The sequence below is a fragment of the Coturnix japonica genome, chromosome Z, assembly GCF_054131305.1.
Source record: "Coturnix japonica strain WE chromosome Z, WE-NBRP24, whole genome shotgun sequence".
NCBI lineage: Eukaryota > Metazoa > Chordata > Aves > Galliformes > Phasianidae > Coturnix > Coturnix japonica.
In genome coordinates, this window is record NC_140702.1 from 27,849,214 (window position 1) to 27,871,326 (window position 22,113).

The 22,113-nt window shown below is 39.6% G+C and overlaps 1 protein-coding gene across 6 annotated transcripts in view; it reads left to right on the top strand.

Moving 5' to 3' along the window:
* Positions 1–8,843, top strand: part of CDC42SE2 (CDC42 small effector 2) — a 61,388-nt gene extending 52,545 nt beyond the window's left edge. For all 6 annotated transcript variants that reach the window (XM_015849396.3, XM_015849397.3, XM_015849398.3 and 3 more), the window contains 3 exons: positions 2,983–3,084; positions 6,431–6,548; positions 6,946–8,843. In XM_015849396.3, the coding sequence (XP_015704882.1) occupies positions 2,983–3,084; positions 6,431–6,529 (201 nt within the window). In that variant the 3' untranslated portion in view covers positions 6,530–6,548; positions 6,946–8,843. The remainder of the gene's footprint in view (positions 1–2,982; positions 3,085–6,430; positions 6,549–6,945) is intronic.
* The last annotated feature ends 13,270 nt before the right edge of the window (positions 8,844–22,113 follow it).

Genomic DNA, 22,113 nt, shown 5'->3' on the forward strand with positions numbered 1-22,113 from the left:
TTTTAAGGAATTATTTTTTCAAAATTCAGAGTAGAGACTGATAAAGCACTGGAGAATGAATCTCAGGAAGATGATATTGTTACTTTGCATAAAATGAGGCACCAAAGCAAGATGGGTTTCACTGTTGATTTTGTTGGGTTTTTTTTTGTTTATTTGTTTGTTTTTTATTATTTTTACTTTTGCCCAATTACATATCAAGGCTGTTTTGAAGTTAAAATTAATAGACATTTCTCAGTGTATTCAGAAGAGGAGACTGTGAGGTGCAGGCTTTGTGCTACAGTGTCACTTCTTAACAGAGAATCCAGAATAACAGGTTGTCATGAAGAACAATAGAGGTAGTCTTGTGCAGTAAGCAGAAATTATTACGAATTTGAGCCAGAGTTGTTCTTCAGCTAATAATTAGAATGAAACAAAGAACCGTGTCAGAAAAATGACAGTGCATCACTTGCCGTTTTGTGTTAATTTAGATCTGGCTGGAGTCTTGTTACACAAGTTTATACGTAAGTCATTCCAAAAGTAATTTCCGTGGAAGCTATGACAGATATAAAGAACACAATAACACTGCTTAATAGTGCTAATACTAAAAAATTCTCAGCTGCAAAACACTTTCTTTCAGTGTAGTCACCACCATCAGCTCTGCACTTTTGCCAGTGATGACCAAGAGCCTGCATGTTGCCCTCTTAGCACTCTGCACCAGCAGAAGTGACACTGTCTCACCACTGCTGAAACACACCAGCCACCCCTCACTGTGCTCACATCCACTCTTTGGTCTCCACTGATGTTCAGCCAGCACCACTGAATGTCAGTGACAGCCATTTATTCCACATGGAGGAAGTCAGTGACACATCTTTGCTTCATCTGCATTTCCACATCAGATGCTGTTTTGTCAGACTGCCCCTCAGCTGCAGTCCATCACATGGCAACAAAGTGTAACAGAATATTGGCAGGAATGTTGCGTGTTTGTAGCACAGCAGTAACTTAGCATCTCCTTTTAATTTCTTCAGCTCCTGCTGTGTACGTTTAGAATTCACATTGCAAACCTGTACCCACAGTACCACCTCTGTGGGTCCTGCTAGGGACTGCGATGGAGGCTTATGCAGGTCACATCAGCTTAAGCTTTTGTGTGCAGTGATTGGACTCTCTTTGAATGATATTCTGCTAGACTTCACTTGTGACTTTCACTTTTAGCAACTTCTAGGAATATAATTATCAACCCGTGGTGTTATTTTTTTTGTTTGTATGTTTGTTTGGTGATGGCTGTTCTTTTTTTGAGAAGGCCTGTCATGAGGGGTAGGGAGATATGCATAACTGTGCAAAGAATAATAGTTTCCAAAATATTTGTGTGTGCCTGTGTGTATGAAACCATAAAAGGTATCCAGACTAAGTAGTGCAGGGTCTTGATTAGGTCAGAAAAGATCTGAATGTCACTTAAGCCCTATATATATCATATACATACACACATACAGATAGTGTGGGGGCAAAGCATCACTCACAGCTTTAGAAGAGACATCAGTTCTTTTACTTCATTACTATGGTAGCTGAAAGGTGATCTCATTACAGCGCATGTAGTGTACATGTTCAAAGTAAAGTCACTGTGGTGGGCCTACAGACAGTTCCCATTTCCCTCAAACGTTTAACACAAAAACCTGCATCTCTTCTACTTACTAAGTATGATATAATTCTTTTTGTGGGGCAAAGCTTAGCAGGTGTGTACTTTGCAGTGCAAATTCTGCACATTTTTTTCAGGGGAACAAACTGACTAAAGCTATTAAATTATGAACTTTCATACTCCACTTTCAGGATCCTTCTACAAGTCTTTTTCTCTTACCTCACCTCTCTTGTGATCCATGCCATGCCATAACACCTTAGTAAAGTGGGAAGTAGATGACTTCAGATAAGGCAAGAATCAAATACAGAAATTCAGTTATAAAATTTTCTTCGTCTTTTGATACAAAGTCCTTCAGTAATTTGACCAAAACTCAACAAAAGGATAACAGATACTTAGTAAGTTAGTTAATTATAATATGATTTCCCAAGACAACATCCATCCACAGAAGTACAGAAATATCATGTCACTGCAGCTACATTGCCAGAGTTAGGGCACATGCATGTTTGGCCATTTATACATATATATCATACATGCTGATAGATCCTATTGCTACTGCTCATGGCTCTATGAAATAATATTAATGATAATAATAATACTGTAGCTGAGACATCTCCATTTCCATAAACGCTATCTCCTTGAAAGCCCTTAAACTACATGAAATTGTAGCTGATTTTATTTTGTCAGTTTTGTCAGTACACTGGAAGTAGAGAATTCATCATCATATTTGGCATAGATCAGGTTTTTATTTTTGTTTCTCTTGGAATGTGTTAAGTGTTTCTTTCCCCTGCAACCCCCTCTTGGTTTAATAATACAATACTATGGAGTGAGATACAGTGAAATCTCCTAAGGCTTTTTTTAATAAGGATTAAAAGTGTTTTGTGCTTGCTGGCTTAACCCTGTGATGTATTCTCATAGTGTGGACCTGATTGATTAAGATTTAATCTGTAGAAGCATTACAAAAGCAGTTAGCCCATTCATAACATAAGGCATGTACTTTTCTGGCTTAAGTCTGGGTGGTCTTATGATCTTCATACAGATTAGGAGCGGACATTCCCTCTGAAATGAAACCTAGTGGACTTTAGGTCATTGGGAAGCTTTTAATTGAGCTCAAGTAATTTGTTAGCTATTATACTGTATTTTAACATACAGCAAATTGAGTGCTGGTCTAATGGTCTTCTAATGGTCCCCTAAGTGAAAACAATGGACCATATTACCAATGTTTAGATTAACCTGGGAATTCAGACTGCTTTTTTGTTTTATGAAAATGTCTTATGGTGTATGAAATACCCTATGGATAGCTTACGTTTATGACACATACTGGTTCTGCCTTTTAAATGGATCTCAGCTAGATGGTTTCTTTACTTTCCTTTCAGAAAAGACGACGACGCATAGACCGAAACATGATTGGGGAGCCTACGAACTTTGTTCACACAGCTCACGTTGGATCAGGAGACCTATTCAGTGGAATGAATTCGGTAAGCATCTGTGGATGAAGATATTTCATCTTAGACAGGGTACAGGAACACTGTAAGTGGCTAAAACAATGAAGAATAATTCTCTACTGAATTGTGTGAGAGAGGCTCTGTGTAAAACTGAAGAATAACCTACTAGTGTTTAATTCTAAGCCTTAGTCACTTTCATTCTAGATTATGGAATCAAGTAGTTATTGACAATATGTAGCAAATGTTGCATATTCTGTGCAGGCTATGTGTAGAATGCCATTGAAAAATTCATTCTGATGCCATGTGCAAACTAATATGGAGAAATATTTTGAGCAGTACTAGAGTTATTCAGAAGTAAACTTTCTAAACACAGCTCATAATTCAAGTTAGATGTCTGGCTTAAATGTTTGAAAGTAATTTAAATGTAATATACACGAAACTGCAGTTCACCATATTTTATGGTGTACACATATTTTTGTGTGTTCTTTGTTGAGGTTGTCTGTGTTTTGTAATTCTACTTGTAATGTGAAATATTTCCAGAGCAAGTAGTGATTTCACAAAGAGGGTTTTGTGGCTTCATGTAGATTCTTAAGGGAATTAATACTTTTTCTCCCTTAAAGTGAAAAACAGAGGCTAAGATTGATAGTGAAAATGAGCTTACAAGGATAGATTTCTTCTTTGCAAACATATTTTATGTGAAATATCTATTTCTTAAGGTCAATAATTACAAAAAGGGGTGATACTTAGATAATGAATAAAAATACTTCTCAACCTAAGAAATTCTTCTAAAAGAAAAATACTTTTGAGATGGTGAATTTTAGGAAAGAGGAAGAATGGCTGTCAGAGGTATCAGTATGGAAAGTGGAGTTTGTGCAGTTATACAGACAGTAGGTAAATAGAGGCTAAACAGATGTTTCATATGAAAGATTATCATAATAGAAAGATAATCTATAATAAATAATCTAGGATCAATTGAAAATGCTCACCAGTGTTCAAGATTTGCAGTGAACTCCACAAAGGAGCAATCTCCAGAGAAAGAGATCCTGCCTCAGTGGTAGTCAGCCCTTAAATGAGATCTGGGAGCCAAGCTCCACCCTTCCAGTAGCACAGCTACTTCACCTGTGCTCCCGCAGCTGACTCATTGCTTGCCTCAGGTGGTCAGTCAGAGGTTCATGCTGTGATCAACAGTTTCCCATATAGGAGTTGAATGAAAAAAGTCAGTTTAAATATAGCAAAATGAGGTCAATGGCAGTTTCAACTAGTTTGCAGCTTACTGTGATCAGAAAAAAAAAGGCACTTTAACTTTGTAGCTGTTAAGGAAAGGCAGAGCTAAAGAAGACATAAAAAAGACATAACTAACTGTATGCTAAATTTTCCCTTAAACAAGATAATGGAGCAGAAATTATCTGTACTGAATTATCAGAAAGGTAAATGGGCAAACATAGCTTCAACTTGATAAAATTCAATTAAGTTAGTTATAAATAAATAAATAATCTATTTAATGTGATTTATTAAATACACTGTGAGTTTAAATAATGAAGCCAGTGATCCATTTTTCATAAATTTTAAGAAAAAAAAATCTTAATCTTCCTTAAATTTTTTAAACTCTTACTTTCTTATGTCTCTCTCCTACTGCTGGTTTTTGTTTTGTTTTGTTTTGTTTATATTCATATTGCACAGTGAAGTCTCCTACTTTATTTTTTGTCATTGTATTCCTCCGTTTAGCCCTTAACTTCATATATTCCTTCCTTCTTGTAATTTTTCCTTGCCTTTTTCCTCAAGGGCCATCTGTGCTATTTCCTGATTCTGAAAGTAGGCATATGGGGAAAAAAGGAAGAAAGAATATAATGAGATAGAAAAGCAGCACAGCAGATTTGATGATATTTAATTGGTGTGATCCTCTTCTCCTTGCAAAACCTTTAAATTCTTAACATACCTAATTACATGAAAGAGGGAAGAAAGAAGAGAAAAAAAAACCACCATTGCTTTATGTCATCTAAGTGGCATCCTTTTAGGATGGGGGAAAAAAAACATTTCACTGTGCATGTTCTTGTAGCTCCAGCTGCCTCAAAAGGAGAGTGATTCAGGAATTAAACGGATACAGCCCTTAAGTTCTGCATACACTGACATATAGATCAGATATATTCTGGGGAAAATAACATTCAAATTTTGTTCCAGTGACAAATAGAACATGCCAGATGAAGAAGATGATCAGCTTGGTTAGATGCAGAACTTTTCAAACACCATATGAATATTGTTGTGCTCTCTTTCACTGACACACTGGTGTCAGTGTAGCCCTGCAGGAAATTTAGTATAACATTGCTTTGCTGCAGCTGCTTCAACTCCATAAGCATTTGTTGTGGAAAAGAATATACTTGTGCTTTTGTGAATGGAAGAAATATCATGCATGCTACTTAGCTGTATTAAATCCACGCTGGACAAATCTAAGTCTTTCCAGTGTTATTCTGAGGTCTCTGCAAAGGAGCTTTGCATGAAATAATTGCAAGTAGCACCCTGCAGGCATGGGTACCTTGATGCAACTTCATTTTCAGAGGCTATGGCCTTAAATGCATATGTTACCTTGTACTTATTGTGTATTTGTTATATATGCTGTGGTGTACACACAGAAAAGGGACTGTAAGGTTCAAGTTGTCTTCCTGCAGTTGAGAGATGTCTGCCTTTTTCAAAGCAGGAAAGAACTATGGATTCTCCTTCTTATGTTGATAAAAGTAATGAAAACCATACCTTTAAATAAGTTGTTTCCAGACAGGTAGGTTCAGTATGATTTAAATGGTTTGCCAGTTACAGGAATAATGTTAAGTGGGACATGCTTTTACATAAATGAATAAGAAACTTTCTAAACACCACGAGCTCTTGCTTGGTTTTAACAGCAGTTTTTATTATTATTATCTGAAGTTACCTATAAACTGTAGGTGTCATCCAGAAGTTATAAGTTGTCTATTCTACTTTTAATGTAGTGGTGCTAACTTCACAGGTTTATCATACTTGGCAAATAATGTTTCTCATATAACAAACTATATTACAGCTTGTCAGCTGGAGTGGGGCTGGATACCTGTACAAGATTTGATAAATTTTCTTGAGTAATCAAGTGGTTCAGTGAAAACCTGAATTATGCAGTTTTCCTTGTGAGCAAGGAAAACCTTCTATATCAGAACCAGTTATTTTATCTCTCCTGCTGAGCTGTCTGCAGAACCGAAAATTCCAGCAAGCCTGTACTGCATATGTCCTCACAAAAAAAGTAATGTAGCTTTAATGATATAAAAGAACACTTGAAAACCAACCCAAAAAGAAAACTGGATACAAGAAGATAGCACAGTTCACTTCTAACTGTCTTGTTTTCTTTGCCCTTTTCCTCCAGGTGAGCTCAATTCAGAACCAAATGCAATCCAAGGGAGGCTATGGAGGTGGCTTGTCTGCAAATGTTCAGATGCAACTTGTAGATACAAAAGCTGGATAACTTTGGGGATATATTTCCAGTAAGTACTTTCTTGGCATTATTGGAGTAGTAAGGAGGAACGTTCTTCCACATGGCACAGTTAGCTCCCCATAAATAACTGTGTGCCATATGATGTGTAACTTTAGAATGCATTTCTGGTTTTAAAAAAGCAGTATTGTGTAATCGTGGTTTTTTTTTTTTCATATAATGAACAAGAGGCTGTCCTGACTGTATCCTTAAGTCTACAGATCTTTGCAAGTAAAGTTAGTTGTGTAACATATCAAAGAGGAATTAGATTATGGTAACGTTTTTACAGTGGTTCATTAATTTAATTAAGCATAGTATGTGCGGTGTTAAATCACTGAATAGTAACATTATGGTAAAGCGGTCAATCAAATCGTTCAAAATTTAAGTTTAACATGTTTTCTGTGTTCCAGGTTTATGTGAGTTCCTACATCTTCTTTCCTGTGTCCTCTCTTTTGCCTTGGTGACTGCTTTCTGTGTTCATGACAAGAGAGAAGTAATGGCTTATTGTTCACCCTTTGTGATCACTCCAGTGAAAAGTCGCTGTTCTGCTCTGATGATGCCATTTTTCAGATTGGTCCAACCGTGCCTTTCAGTGGCATACACACATTGGCCTCTACCACTACCATGGACTTAGAGATTTTCAGGGTTGTTTTTAGTTGGTTTTTTTTTTGTTTTTTTTTTAAGGCAAATCAAAAGAAGCCTTAGCTTCCCTCACCCCTCGCAAATACTAACGCACAGCATTATGTTGCTTTTTCTCCACTCACATAACTTAGAAATGATTGAGTTTCCAGTAATGTTTTTAATCCATCACTGTTCATATCAATTTCTGAAAGGTCTGGGACCTGAAAGCACAAATGATTATTTCCTACAAAATCAGCAGAGTAGATGACCGCATGCTTTGTGAGGTTGCTTTGTATGGTGGCCCGTTTGGTGCCAGAAATAAAACTATGTATCGCAGACTGATGATACTGTTGCTGGTGAAGAATTATGCTGTGACACAAGTCATGCCTGCTTCTGAAAGAGGACTTGTGACTTGGCTGCTTCAGAGTTATGTCTTTATTTTAATCCAACGGGTCTTGAAATAATAAAGAGAAAGCTTGCATTCATAAGGCATTTGTTGTAAATGTTTGGTAAGCCAGTGTAGTACCGTATCTAAGTGTTGTGGAAGCACTTCAGTCTATTTAAAAAGCATTATGTTTGACTGCTTCAATTTCTTCTTATGATTTTTCTTAATTTTAGGCTGTATGGTCATTGCCAGTAGCAGCATGTCAGACTGCCTGCAATATTAGCTAAAAAGTTTTAGTAGACCTCTCTAAGTAGTTGGCAGTTTCTGTGTACTAAATATTTAGGGGCCATGGAAGTTGCTAAGAGCAACATACTAATCTGGCAGAACAGATGCCAGTGAAAACAACATACAGGGTGACTTTTTACTAAGTCGGTAAAAAGCCTTTTGCTCAGGTTCCAAAGCATGTTTCTTTCACACGTTGTGAAACTTGTATTTTAATTGCACTGTTTTCTGATTATCTCTGTAAATGGTCTCTTTTCTTCCTTGCTGATGGTTTGGAAAAAGTCAGTGATGTTAGTCCTGCTTGAGTTATTTTTTTATGTGAAAAAAAAAACAAAACTATTCCAAGAAGGCATTGCTGAGCCTAGTCAGATCCATTTTTGTGCATAAACACACATGTGCTCATAAATACAGACTGCTGTCATGAGTGATTCTTTACTCTTTTTCCATGCTTTCCCTGATTTCACATTGCAACAACTCTTAGACTGATTTAAAAAGTTATGAACCTACCTACTCCTCTCTCAGTTGACAAACACCACACCAAGTACAGGGTGGAGGTGGTTTGCTTCCCCTCGGTGGTATTTTTGTGATAGATGTTGGTTATCTGGTTGAATAGCTCCAATTAGGCTGTTTAGTCTTCACTGATGAAGGTACTGATTCATGATGACAGAAGATCAAGACATTCAGTCCTCTGGGTGCATAAACACGTGGCAGTGCAGTGGTTTTAGGAATCAGCATTTCCAGTGCCATGTAATCAATGAGTCTTAAATACACAATGATTAGAAAGTGATCTGAACTTTGACGTTATTAACAGCAGCTTAAATTTCATTGCCAAAATGATCTTGCACTTGTCAAAATGTTTTCAGCTCACCAGAAAAAAAAAAGAAATTGACATATTTTTATAACAGACATACTCTTTTTTTGTACATCACATTCATTCTTGAAAAAAGTCAGTTCAGTGTTGGCTTGTAGATACTAAGAGGAAATTATTGACTTTGACTCAATAAATGTTTTCTTTCAGTTGATGGCCTACCTTTTCCTTTTTTCATGAGTTACATTTATATTAGAAAAGCAACTTCAGATTGCAAATGTGTGGTGAAATTTCTCAGGAAAGTCACTTCTTGATATGGGTAATAAGCAGTTGGTAAGGCTGTTCATTTTTTTTTCCACGTCTCTTGACTGTTCTGTTGTTAAGTGGATTAATCCATTACTTTATTAGTAGTTTTGTTTCACCTACTTAGTGTGTACACCAAATAACTTTGCAAGGATCGTGGAAAGGGGGTTCTTCAGTAAGGTACAGATTAAGGGAGTGGAGCATCTCCCTTATGAGGAGAGGCTGAGGGAGTTGGGTGTCCTTGGAGGACGCTGAGAGGTGATCTCATTAATTATAAATGTGTAAAGGGTGGGTGTCATGAGGATGGAGTGAGGCTCTTCTCAGTGACATCCAATGATAGGACAAGGGGCAGTGGGTGCAAGCTTTAATACAAGGGGTTCCACATAAATATGAGAAAAAACCTGGTGTACATCCAGGTGAGATGCCCACCTGAACGTGTCTTTCCTGTTGATGGACTGATGGCGTGAGCAGCCTTCCTTATCTTTTCCACCAGCTGTCAATCACTCAGCACATTCCCTCACAGAATGCGTTAGGTAGGCTGTTATCACAGCCAGTTCTTGGAACATTGCACCTAGGAGGGAGATGAGTGTTGAGATTGACTTTGATGTTCCTCAGATTTCATTCAGTGTGCCAGCACTAGGGAGATGGCTACTCTGAAACTGTTCTCCTTAGGAGAGTAGCCATAAAACGTATGGCAGCAATAAGACTTGCAAAGAATCATAATCCTAGGAGATGAGTGTACTTCCCAGATGGTTAATGCTAACATACATTTTGGCACTCACCAGCTGTAGCCGCGTCACAACTGAACCTGGAGAAGTAACAATCTCCTGTATATGGTGTATGCATTAAGCAGCAGTGAGAAAGCTTGGCTATAGGAACATTACGACATTGTGCAACATTTCTACTCGCATTCATAAAGCAGAAAAATATTTCAGAAGGTGTAATTAGGGGACTGACAGCTACATTACAGCCAACAACACTACAGGGTTGGACTGATGGAGGAGACGAGGGAGCCGATACTGGAGGTGGGTGAATAAAGAGTGGGTAATGGGATGGACTTGGATAGATAGATGTCCAAGCACTGTACTCAGACTGCTTTCCCTGTGGTGCTCTTTTCAAGAAGGAGCTATTGGCAACAACCACAAAACCAGAGCCCAGTGCAGCCAGGCTTTTCATTTTTTACTGTTTAAGTAGTGTCAAGCCAGATACTCTTTTTGCAAGCTACAGCAGACGTTTTGGTTTCCAGCTGGCCCTAGCAAGATCTATTATAGCAGAGGGGTTGGAGCAGGCCAGGATGCAGGGCTGCATGATGAACAGAGCTGGGACATTTCTGGCAGGCTTCAGAGTTCATATTAAATTAATCTTTTTCTCAGTATGATTATATTATTATATAATATTATTCTAATATTATTGCAGGATGGTACAACAGGTGCCATGCAGTTCCACATCTCTTAAAAAATACCCTGAAGTCTATTTCCACTCCCAATACTAATGGCACCATAGCCAGATTCACGAGTTATCAGGAATATGCAGAAGGAGCTAATGAATTCGAGTAATGCTTGAAATAAGAACACAAGAAAACAGGAAAACTACCCCTGAATGTCTCACAGAAGGCTCTTAAAGTAGCATTTGCGGTGTTCTGATATTTGGTCAAGAGTTTAAATCCTCTGAAGGACAGGAGCAGGGCAGCCTCATGCTTTTGCAGCATTACATCAAGTGATAGGCATCCCAGAACATGTCCTCACCTCACTCTTAGCACTTACTGAATGGCTACTTCAGAGCCTGCTAGGGAGGAGCACAAGAACACTTTAAAAATAAGAAAACAATTTATTTATTTTTAAGCTAGCTAATATCCTTTTCATGTACTAATTGCCTTGTCACTTTCCAGTGTTCTGTACCCAGGAAGATAAGGCTGCCTCAGGGTCAGCAGAGTAACAAGAGAGTTCTCCATTCCTTCAAGCAATTACCACAAAATAAGAAAAAAAAGATCTGAGACAAGTAAAAAGGATCATCTCCCTGATGTTAAAAAGCTTCATTAATTTGAAAGAAATAATCTGCTTTTGCAAAGACTTCAATAAGTAAACCAGGGTAGGGCACAACTTGTCTCATCAGTTGTCACCTCCCTTTGCAAGTTGCTTTCACATTGCTAATTTGTGTCAGTAAGAGTATTTAGGAAACCAGTGAGAAAAGAGAACATTCCACTTCTAAACTCCTGCTTCACATGCAGCCTTCAGTCACTTTTAGCACGGATGTTGACTTTAAAAAAGACCACAGAAATGAAATCTGCATTCTGACAGGCACTGTTAGTAACGTGATAGAAGATATGCCAAACCATAAGAAGAAAGACCAAGGGCCTTGCCCAGTCAAGGGAAATAATAGTTCTTCTTGTGGGTCCTGTGAACAGCACCTCCAGAGGAAGAGTAGAGAAGGCCAGAAACGAGCCTGTATATTTCTGCTGCTACCAACAGCGCAGATCATGAGATGGACAACCCAGTACCTTGTGTACACACTGCAGGCCTTGCGGCTGGGCTGGTGTCATACCAGCGAGTGGCTCCACTGCACTGACTTCTCATTGCTCCTCTTCAACAGACGAGGAGGAGAAAATACAGTGAAAATGGCTGATGGGTTGGGATAAAAACAGGGAGATAGCTCATCAGTTACTTCTATGGGCAAAACAGACTCAGCATAAGGAGTTTAGTGTGATGTGTTGAGTGTTTCTGATAACATACCAGAGCAGTGAGAACGAAAAGCAAACTAAAAACACTTTCCCCTTATATGCCCTTTCCTGCCTCTTCCACCTGAGCAGCACAGGGGAATGTGGAACACAAGCTTCTGACAATCCATAACATTTCACTTCTGCCACTCCACCATGGTCATGCTCAGTCCTTGCTCCACATGGGTTCCTCCCACGGGATGCCATCCTTATCCACTGATCCTTCATGGGCTCCCCAGGGGCTGCAGCTCCAGCACTGCTGCAACATAGCTCTGTACTGCAGGGCCCACCCTTCAGACACTGCTCTGTGCCTCAAGCTCCTATTGCTGGCAAAACACCAGCCTCGCTGTAGGTGGAAGTGTACAAAAGAGTGTGCTTCAGGGCTGGGGGTCCCCTTGTTAAGCCAGTGTTCAAGAAACGTTTGGATGTTGTGTTGAGGGATATGATTTAGCTGGGAAGTATTGGTAATGGTTGGACTGGATGATCTTCTAGGTCTTTTCCAACCTTGATAATTCTGTGATTCTGTGATCACGCTGGCATGTGGGGGGAGGCTTCTTGTTCCAAGTAAAAGAAGAACAGAAACACATGAATCTAGACAAAAATAACAACACTTTGTGCTTTTTCATTCTCCCATGACTTTGGTTTCTTGCCACTACGGAGCACTGTGGCTTTAGGGGGGTTATCTTAGAAGTAAAATTTAAGACAACTTAATTTGTCACCAGTTATTTGGCTGCCAGTCCTTTGATAGTCTAAAGCCGTGAAAAGAAAAAAAGAAAAAAGAAAAAAAAAAATCATACACGAAAAAGAAAAGCATGTAACACTGCTTATCCCCTTAGACCCTGAATAGTCACTGGTGTATGCTGTCCAACTGTGTGTAGATGAAACAGCATGTGCACACCCATGCCCAGTTCTCAGCCTGTGCTCCTGGTGCTACGTCTGAAAAAGTTAATCAGCTCTCAATTGCTGTGAGAGAAATTACATGAGACAGCATTAATTTATCACAGGGGTGAGGCCTCTACTCACTGAATGAAAGGGAAAATAAAGATAGGATATAATAAATAAAACTCACTCCCATGCTCCTCCTGCACCCATAAAATCAGTCCATGTCCCTCCATCACCGAGGACTGGCCCCTGAAGTGTGATTACCTGCATGTGCAGATTCACACCATAGCTATCAGCAGTAATATCCTCCGGGGTTTGGCAGATATACCACTTTGAGATACCACTTTGAGCATTTGTGCAGAATACCCTTTATTTTCCCTCAAGCATTCTCCTGCAGACAGCAGTGGTAGAAAGATGGCAATCAATCAGTTCTTTTCTTTTTGTGGTTTGGGCCCTTTAGGTAAGAGTTTCAGTAGAGATGTGGAAGCAGTGCTGCAGCAGAACACCGCATGAAGTACACAAGGCACAACGCAGTCAGTCCTCACAGGGTTGCATCAAACACTTCTCCTGATCACAGCTAAGGGGAAATCGGAGCTGGAAGCAGCTTGCAGCTTGGATTTGCCAGTGGAACAGAACCAGAACAGCTAGCCTAAACTGCCCAATGGGATATTCCATACCATATGACATCATGTGAAAGAACTATAAAACTGAGGGGAATTTGCCAGGGGGATACCACTGCTTGGGTCTGTCTGGGCTGTGGGTGGATGGTCAGCAATTGCTTTGTGCATCACTTGTTTTGTAAATATATACATGTATCAATCATTGCTATTATTATTTTTCTTTTCCCTTTCTTCTCAGTCTTTGAGTTCTTTATCCTGATTCTCCCACCCATCCCACTGGCAGGTGGGGCAGTGAGCAAAAAACCACATTGTGTTCTGCTGCCTGCTGGGTTAAGCCACAACATTTGGTGTTCTATCTGGGACACCTTCTGGGGCTGAGGTATTCACACGTTAGAATAAGCTACATGTGATATGTATATACAAGCAAGCAATTACTGCCAATCGGAACTAGAATGTTATAGTTTGAACAATATGCTGGAGCACCCATTCATTTCTTTTCATGACTCACAGCAATGAATGCAGAAAAAAACAGATGCATGCAATTCTTGTTAAACAAAAGAATAAAAGAAAAGCACATAAATAAAAATGTTAGGAGGAAGTTCTTTACCTTGAGGGTGGTAAGACACTGGGACAGGGTGCCCAGAGAAGCTGTGGATGCCCCCATCTCTGGGAATGGTCAGGCTGGATGGGGCCCTAGGCAGCCTGAACTGGTGGATGGCAGACCTGCCCATGGCAAAGGGCTGGAACTGGATGATTTTAAGATCCCTTCCAGCCCAAGCCATTTTGTGGTGCTATGATCCTCATACAGTCTGAGGCTGAGAGCTGCCAATATTACCATATACCAGATAATCCCAGTAATAGACAATTCTGGAAGAGCTATTGCGTCTGTGAACTTCTCGGACTGAACAGCACGAATTCACCGACATGTACACCCTTAGCAGTATCAAACAAGGAGCCACAGGGCCAGAAAAATACCTCACGAGAGGACTGTCATCTTGGGTTTGTTCTTTTTTTCCTTTCCTTGGTTGTTCTTTACTTACACTTTCATTTTCTTGTGCTGACAAGTATCTGTATTCATCTTGCAGAATTAAGAGAATCACTGCAGTGTGGAAGCATGATCACTATAGTGCTGGCTCCAAAATGACAGGAAACTGGTAAGGGACAGATAGTTTGAAGTGAAACTTGGAATCTGCTTCTTGCTAACGGTTCCAGAGACTGGAGGAAGAAGAGAAGGAGAAATCTGAGAGAGGAACAGAGGGTTTGTCTGACCAATTGCACACAACTCTGAGCCAGGGCAGACTATTCTCACATTTACGAGACTTGGTTACTTTTCCTTTCCTTTTAAAAACTGGGACAAAATACAAGAGCTTAGTATCAAAAGCTCATAATGGGTTTGGTATGCTTCTGAAAGCTCAGCTCCTATGTAAATCTTCCCTAACTGCTTAAACCAACTGAGCTTTCAAATGCTGCCAGAAGAGTAGGCTGCTGTCCTGACTTGTCTGTGTGCACAAACAATGGATTACCTGAGGGACAGTCAGCGCACGGAACAGAGAAATATATCTGCAGCAGTCTTCAAACCACATCAATAATGTCATTCTTGCTAAGGAAATGTGCTTTAAAATGCCTCTCGGTGGAAGAGAAGGATTTTAGGGTGTCTGCAAAATCACTCATGTGGCCCCTTGGACTATTTTTTGTATTATATCTAATGCACTCCATCTGAGATTGAGGACCCCATCCAGTGGATAGGCTCTACACAGTCAGAGACAGTCACTACAGGCTGCCAAGGGAAATCTGAATCAACAATGATAAAATATTACTAGTATTAATTCTAGGTGTTAGATAGAAACAAAACCACAAACATACGCCACTTTTTTTTCTCATTAAAAAAAATAAATCTTGAAAGCATTCAGGTTGTGGTTGAATCTCCTTTTCAGGAGCAATAGGCCAAATGGAGAGCTACTTCTGCAGAAGTAGTTTGTAATTTCCTTTCATCAGTTCTAAGAACACGTCGTGTTTTCCGCTTCATCCTTTTTTTTCCAGTCTGTCATAGAATCTACCTGGCGTACAATAAACAACAACTGGATAATTAAATGCATCATTGTTTTTTTTTTCAAGAGCAGAGGTATGCCAGTCCAAGCTTTAAACTGGTGTTGATTTGGGTATTTTGTTTCCAATAACCAACTTACAGTAATGAAATGAATGTAAGCTAGAGGGGACATAGTACGTTGTGGGTGGCATCTGATGTAATTAAAAAGTTGGTTTAACTAAAAGCCACAATGATTTCTTAGTCATTCCTCCTGGAAATAGCTCTTATGGAACTTCTTTGAAGAAAAAAATATTTATCAGAGGATAGCTACTGAAAAAAAAAAAACAAACAGGAATTGGGTGAGAAATTCCATGACAGGATTCTTTCTTGAATTAAAATAGCCACTACAATCAGAAGTGTATCATCTGCTTGCATCTGGTAGAACTTGATTATAAAAGATGTTTCATGCATTCACTCTATGCACTGTTACTTCATGTTTATTTTCCTTATGTTGTTGCACAGTGGCACTGGACTTTCTTCATAGTAAATAAACCAGACCTACTTCACCTTCCTATTCTGTGACTCCCTACCATACAAAGAGTTCCAGGGTGTCACTTTCCTTTTGGTCAGAGGCACCAAAGCAATTTGATCATTCTGACACCTCTCTGTTGGAAGGAAAATTGTCCGGGTTTTGCCCAACTTGGATATATCCATCCACATAGAAATGGCACCAGTGAGAAATTTCTGCTAAGAAGACCTGATGAGGATATCTGAGACATGTAATGAGTTGTGTCCTGAGGCTGAAGAAGAGCTAGCAAATTTTCACATGTAGACCTTACTTGAATAATAGAGATTTTAATCAGAAAGGCAGGAAAGCTTTCACTTGCAGAGGTTTCGTTTATTCATCACACACGTAAACGCAACTGTCCAGACAATAGGCAAGTTCGTCACTGGATGGAGCAAGCTTGAACCTCTACGCCTGACTAAGCTGTGACACAGTACATTTAACAAGTCCCTTGGATGCAGTTGGGCAGTTCCCAAGCACGCCAAAAAAAAAAAAAAGCTTTATGAATGTACATGGAGCAGGGTGCTGAAACACAAGCTTCTCTGTGTTCTCAGCTATGTTCTTGACTGCACGCAAGTTTGTATGGGTATGATAATAACTTTTCCAAGTCTTATTAAGTATAATTCAGAAACTAGTGCAAAATATGCTTTTTACCAAAATCCAGAAAGCTGCTTGAGATACATGCTGTACATTGTGGTGTAGTTGCACCAGCTGGCCTTTGGAGGCGTCTTTAAACTCAAAGGATTCAGTGATTCTGATTCATTCATTCTTGTCATCCAGCATATACCATCTTTCTAGAACTGAGATATAAATTCTGACAGCAAATTATTTGAGTAGCCCTGAGCAGGGCAATATGAGGATATAGAAAGCATCTGACTTAAAATTTGTCTTTGCAGGCACTATATAGTACTTAGTTGCTTCTTTGTACTTCTTGAATAAAGAATCTGTTTTGCTATGTAGGAGAGCATGGTAGCAGAAAGCAGAACCGTGTGCCTCAACATGGATGTGTTCATTCTCTTGAACAATTTTTGTTATCTCTTTCATAGTGATAAAAACAAGCAAGTTAGCCCATAGGGAATGGGGAAGATATATTTAAAGAAAATGGCTTAACATTAACATCCTAATAGCTTGCAAATGCAATTAAAATACTTCTGTGTAATGGAAAAGGCACTAAAATTAGGAAGAATTACTGTGTTCTGAGGCATAGCAAGGTGATGGAATGTGGTATGATATTAGTCACGGTGACTAAAGTTGCCCTGGGAGGGGCAGATGACAGAGGGACTCCTGGACTGTATTTACAGATGCCTTTCCAGGAGCATGCACATTTCAGTCACTCCAGCAGAGACTGAACCAGCAGCACCACTCTTGCTGAGGAGCAGCTGAAGATGTGCCAGTCATAAAGGGTGACACGCTGCAAGAGTACTGGGACCAGCAAAGGACTGTGTCGAAGGAACATATTGGTTTGCAGGGGATAACTGGCATCAGCACGAGAAAAGCAGCAGAATGAGATGTCTGTCCAAGCAAAATCTTCTCCTTTTGGTTCTTTCTTTTAACGTAGAGCAACAGCATCTGAGCTCCTCCATAAACTGAATGCTCTATGGTAAATCATTCTGAGGAAAGGAGGTTTTCCTGAAGCTGCGGTTTGCTGGCTCCAGGCAGAAGAATGATAAAAGGTACAAAAAAGTGATGATATGCTGTTTGAATTACACTGTCACAGGACCCAAGGGTTTTCACTTGGGAAGTTTCCTGTTGGCAGTAAATCGCAGAATACTAAATAGTTGTTACTGGAGTTGAATCAATTTGGGGATGCTTCTCCCAGCCCTTTGACTTACTGACCCTAACATACTTCTGTCTTACAAATACAAACCTGTGAAACATCCCTCTGTTTTTCCTGGATTGTTGAACTCGTCACAGATTTCCAATTAACCTGCTGACCTAGTACTTGCAGATAGGATTGAATTGCTGATAAATGCTTTGTTCAGGATAGCCAGGAGTTATCTTATGGAACCACACCTAAGTGTTAGTGCTAATAATGCACTCATTCCTTGTCCAGATAAATCAGGGCTCTTGTCAGCACTTGTCATCTAGCTTCTCTATCTTAAAATTCACATTCTGGATAGTCCCTGTGGTACTGCCACACAACAAGATAGTTTGTCTTTTGACAGCAGAGCAGGGCAGGCTCTATGGTCCTACAAACATTCAACAAGAGCAATTGATGCTACGTTCACTTAGCATGACAAGTGCTTCCCCAATAGATGTAAAAATTCTCCTCATCCTCTGAATTAACTCTTAGGGATAATGTAACAGCTAAATCTTCCCAGGTGATGCAGAAGCAGGACATTTTGTTGTGAGCAGTTTCACCTTCATCACCAGTGGGACAATTAAAAAGGGCAATGCATCAACATGACAAATGTGCAGAGCTGTGAGTTGTGTTTACATTTGATTGTACACACCATGCATCATTCCTTGCTGTGCAAGTTGAAAAACAGGCCCCAGGAAAAGGGTGAATGTGTAGAATGCCTGTTGGCATTTACTTTGTAGCTCAGCTCCCAGATAAATGGGTTGCAGGTTCTTGGTTGGCAAAGGACTCTGCAAACTTTTGCTGTACCAGGCCAGGTTCAGTGTCTCAGGAGCAAAGTCAGACTGCTTAGGAAGCTGAAGTCACCTCAACATTACGGGACAGAAATTCAGATGATTTGAAAAATGGAATTGCTTTATTTTTATAAATGGCAATACCACCTTGTCAGCATTGTCAGTGGTCTTTTTTCATCTACATTTTCAGCTCAGTGCAGGTTTATATACTGATGACTGGGACTTTAACACAGAAATCCTAAACAAGGTGCTGAAAGAGGCACAGCTTCTGAGTTCAGTATAAATAGAAGCCATTTAATATCTGAGAAGATGTTGTTGAACAGGGCAAGGAAGATGAATGGGATATTTTGCAGGACAGCTGATTGCATACACATTGCTGTGGACTGCTGAGTTTGTTCATCCCTGAGACAAGTGATGGACTTTGCACACTGAATAGAGAAGTATTACTGAGCCATGCTCGTGGTTCAGAAGCAGTTCCTCTTCCACACAGCCATCCCTGTCCCTGCCCTGCTGCTGGCTGTAGTTCTGCCACACCTCCTGGCAGCACCAGCAAAACTTTGTCCTCTATTTCTTGTCCTCCAGCCACTTCCCCTGGTTCCAGTAGCTGCCCTTATGTGAAAATGCTTCTAGAACCACAGGCTAACCAGACCAAGGAACTGATGGGGTTTAAAAATAACTACATAGAAATAAAAAAGGAAATAAATAAATAAATAAATAAATAAATAAATAAATAAAGTATCGGTCAATAAAATATCCAGGGGCACCCATATTTTACGGTGAAGATAGATAGCTGAATTGGCACTCTTACACTCCTACCACTGTTTCCAGCGTGATGCATGTAAACTGCTGATGACTTCAGCTTACATTATGAAGTGAGGAGAAACAGATCCATGCTCCTCTTGGCTCTCCTGGTCTGCGGACAGTAGCCCCAGGCAAAGGCTGATGAGGAAGAGAAATCAAGTTAGACAGCCAATGTTCCTTGTGGTGGTCAGTCAGTGTCTTTGGGCCTTGAGGTGCAGCATGACTGTAGGTTTCATTTCTCACTTTTTTTTTCCCTTTTCAGGAATAGCACTATTACATTTAAATTTGAAATTCTGAGGTGCAGCTCTGTGTAAAGAGAATACCCAGTTTAGCTGGGTTGTTTCCTAACAACCAAGGACATGTAGCGCAGGCAGATCCTTGTGTTAAACATCAGCATCAGTTTTAATTAAATAGCTTATACGTTGCAGTACAGTCTGATGGTTTTAATATAATGAAGTGTACCTGCTTTGTTTTTTTACGAGCAAAATTTTTTTTACACACAGTGTCTAAAAAGAAAAGAAAAACAAAAGTAATAGCTTTTGTTTCTATTTAGCATGTAAAATTTTCATAGCTCGCCAAAATTAACCAAATTTTTGTAGAAAAATACGTGACATCAGTAAAGTATTTAACACTTCTGGTCTTATTATCAGGAGTTCTGCTCAAAATCAAACAGCTCCTAATACACAGTGAACAACAGCATCAGTTAATCACTGTCTGCAACCATATAATATAAAAGAAAGGCCTTGACTAATTCCAGTACATTCGTGACAAGAATTTGTTCATATTTCTGTAAATTAACAGGCTTTGACAGTGTCTCCAGACTTCCCTCTGCTGGATTAAAGGCAATATTGCTCACCAGAAATAAACACAGTGGTCTATATGCAACAGAATATGTGGCGAACGTGTTTTAGAACTAGTAAATGTATGAACATTGAACAAGTTCCTGGCTGATATTGTCATTCTCATCCCCAGTGATGGCTTTGGTGGTCTTGGACATTCCATGATGCCCCTGGCCACTTAAAGCTTGAGAGCAGATATAGAGGAGAGGAGCTGAGAGGCAAATCTCCATGCTGTATCTCGTTGGGAATTTTAGATTTATGTTCCCATACAGATGTAGCCTTAGCTTCTGCACAGCACAAGACACAGAGCTTGCCATCATGACCACACCTTCCTGTCTTCCTTATTTACCGATCTCCCAAGGATAACTCCTTGCTCTCAGTGTCCTTTGTTTATTCTTATTTGTTCTGGCAACACTGGCTTTCATTCTAGTTAAAATAATTCACTGCTAGTACCAGAAAGTAACATTATGTACCAAAGAACTGACTGAGCTGGAAAAAAAGTTATCAGGTGTGGTACTGTTCAGCTCACTGCAGCTACAGAGAGCAGGGCAAAAAGTGATCTGCATTCATTTGCTGTGTGGAAGAGCAGGATAGTTATTGAGTTCAGCACAATGAATTTTCTGCATTCTTTTCATTCACCTTGAAAGTTTATGTTAGAGGATTTAACTCCATCAAGGGGAAAGAATCACTAGCAGAGTTAATGAAGTCAGTTTAATAGTTCTCATTTAGTAAAACTATAGAGTCCCTCCATGCTTCCATGATGGAACAAATTATCTGTGCACTGGACACAAGCAGCACAGTGCGTTTAGCTCCAGGATGTGGATCTGATTATCCTTTCCTGTACTACAGAATGATGCAGAATTGTAGTACTTCATGTAGTGCACACAGAGAACACGGTTTTCGTAGCTCCCATGTAGTATACCCCTTCTTTCAAGTGTGCATTTTACCAGCATAGATTCATTTTTAAATGAATGCTTACAGTCCTGGAGCCCCCAGCACAAAAAAGGACATGTTGGAGTTGCTGGAGAGGGTCCAGAGGAGGACCATGAGTATGATCAGAGGGCTGGAGCATCTTCCCTACAAGAACAGGCTGAGAGAGCTGGGGGTCTTGAGCTTGAAGAAGAGAAAGCTCTGGAGAGACCTTATAGCGGCCTACCAGTACCAGAAAGGGGCCTACAGGAAAACTGGGGAGGGAATTTTTTTTCAGGGCAGGTAGCAACAAGATGAGGGGAAATGGCTTTAAACTGGAAGAGATTTAGATACTAGGAAGAAATTATTTATTGTGAGGGTGATGAGACACTGGAACAGGTTGCCATAGAGATTGTGAATGCTCCCTCCCTGGAAGCATTCAAGGCCAGGTTGGATGGCACTTTGAGCAACCTGGTCTAGAGGGAGGTGTCCCTTTCTATAGCAGGGGGATTGGAACTAGGTGATCTTAAAGGTCCCTTCCAACACAAACCATTCTATGATTCTTTAAATCTAATCTTTGCCTCTGATTCTTCTCAACTGTTCATAATAATAAATTATTATTATTATAAAATAATAATCATTTTATTATGATTATGATCATCATAATCATTTCATTATGATGAGAAAATCACTCTTCCTGCAGATGGGTGGATAAGGCAGAATATACCTGAGAGAGAAAACCTGAAAGGTTTTGTTAAATTGGTTGCAGCCACATTCCCACTGCCCGCATTGCTAGGTAACACTACAAGCACAAAAGCTGAAGTTCAACTGATAAAATCTGGTAAAATTAATTTCAAATTGTCTTATTTTACAAAACGGATTTCTTGCTATGAAGTGGTTTTGCTAGAAGTGTTTTAATCATTAAGGAAAGAGAGCAGCAATGTGAGTTATTAGTTAACTGAAGAGCAGTGAAGAATGTTGCACCTATTATGTAAAATCATAGTGATTCACAAATCATTCGTAATGATGTAGAGCCCTCATTATAGTGGAAGAAACAAATGCTTACTATCAGGCTTTCTTTCTCTGGCAAGACTACAGTTAGATGAACTCGGAGATAACTTAGCAGTTTCTCAGCATTATGTGATACATCCTGCTAACACTGCCTCCCAAGTACCTCTTGCACAGGGAGTCAGAATTTTGCTCTGCAATGCATAATTTATTCTTCATAATCC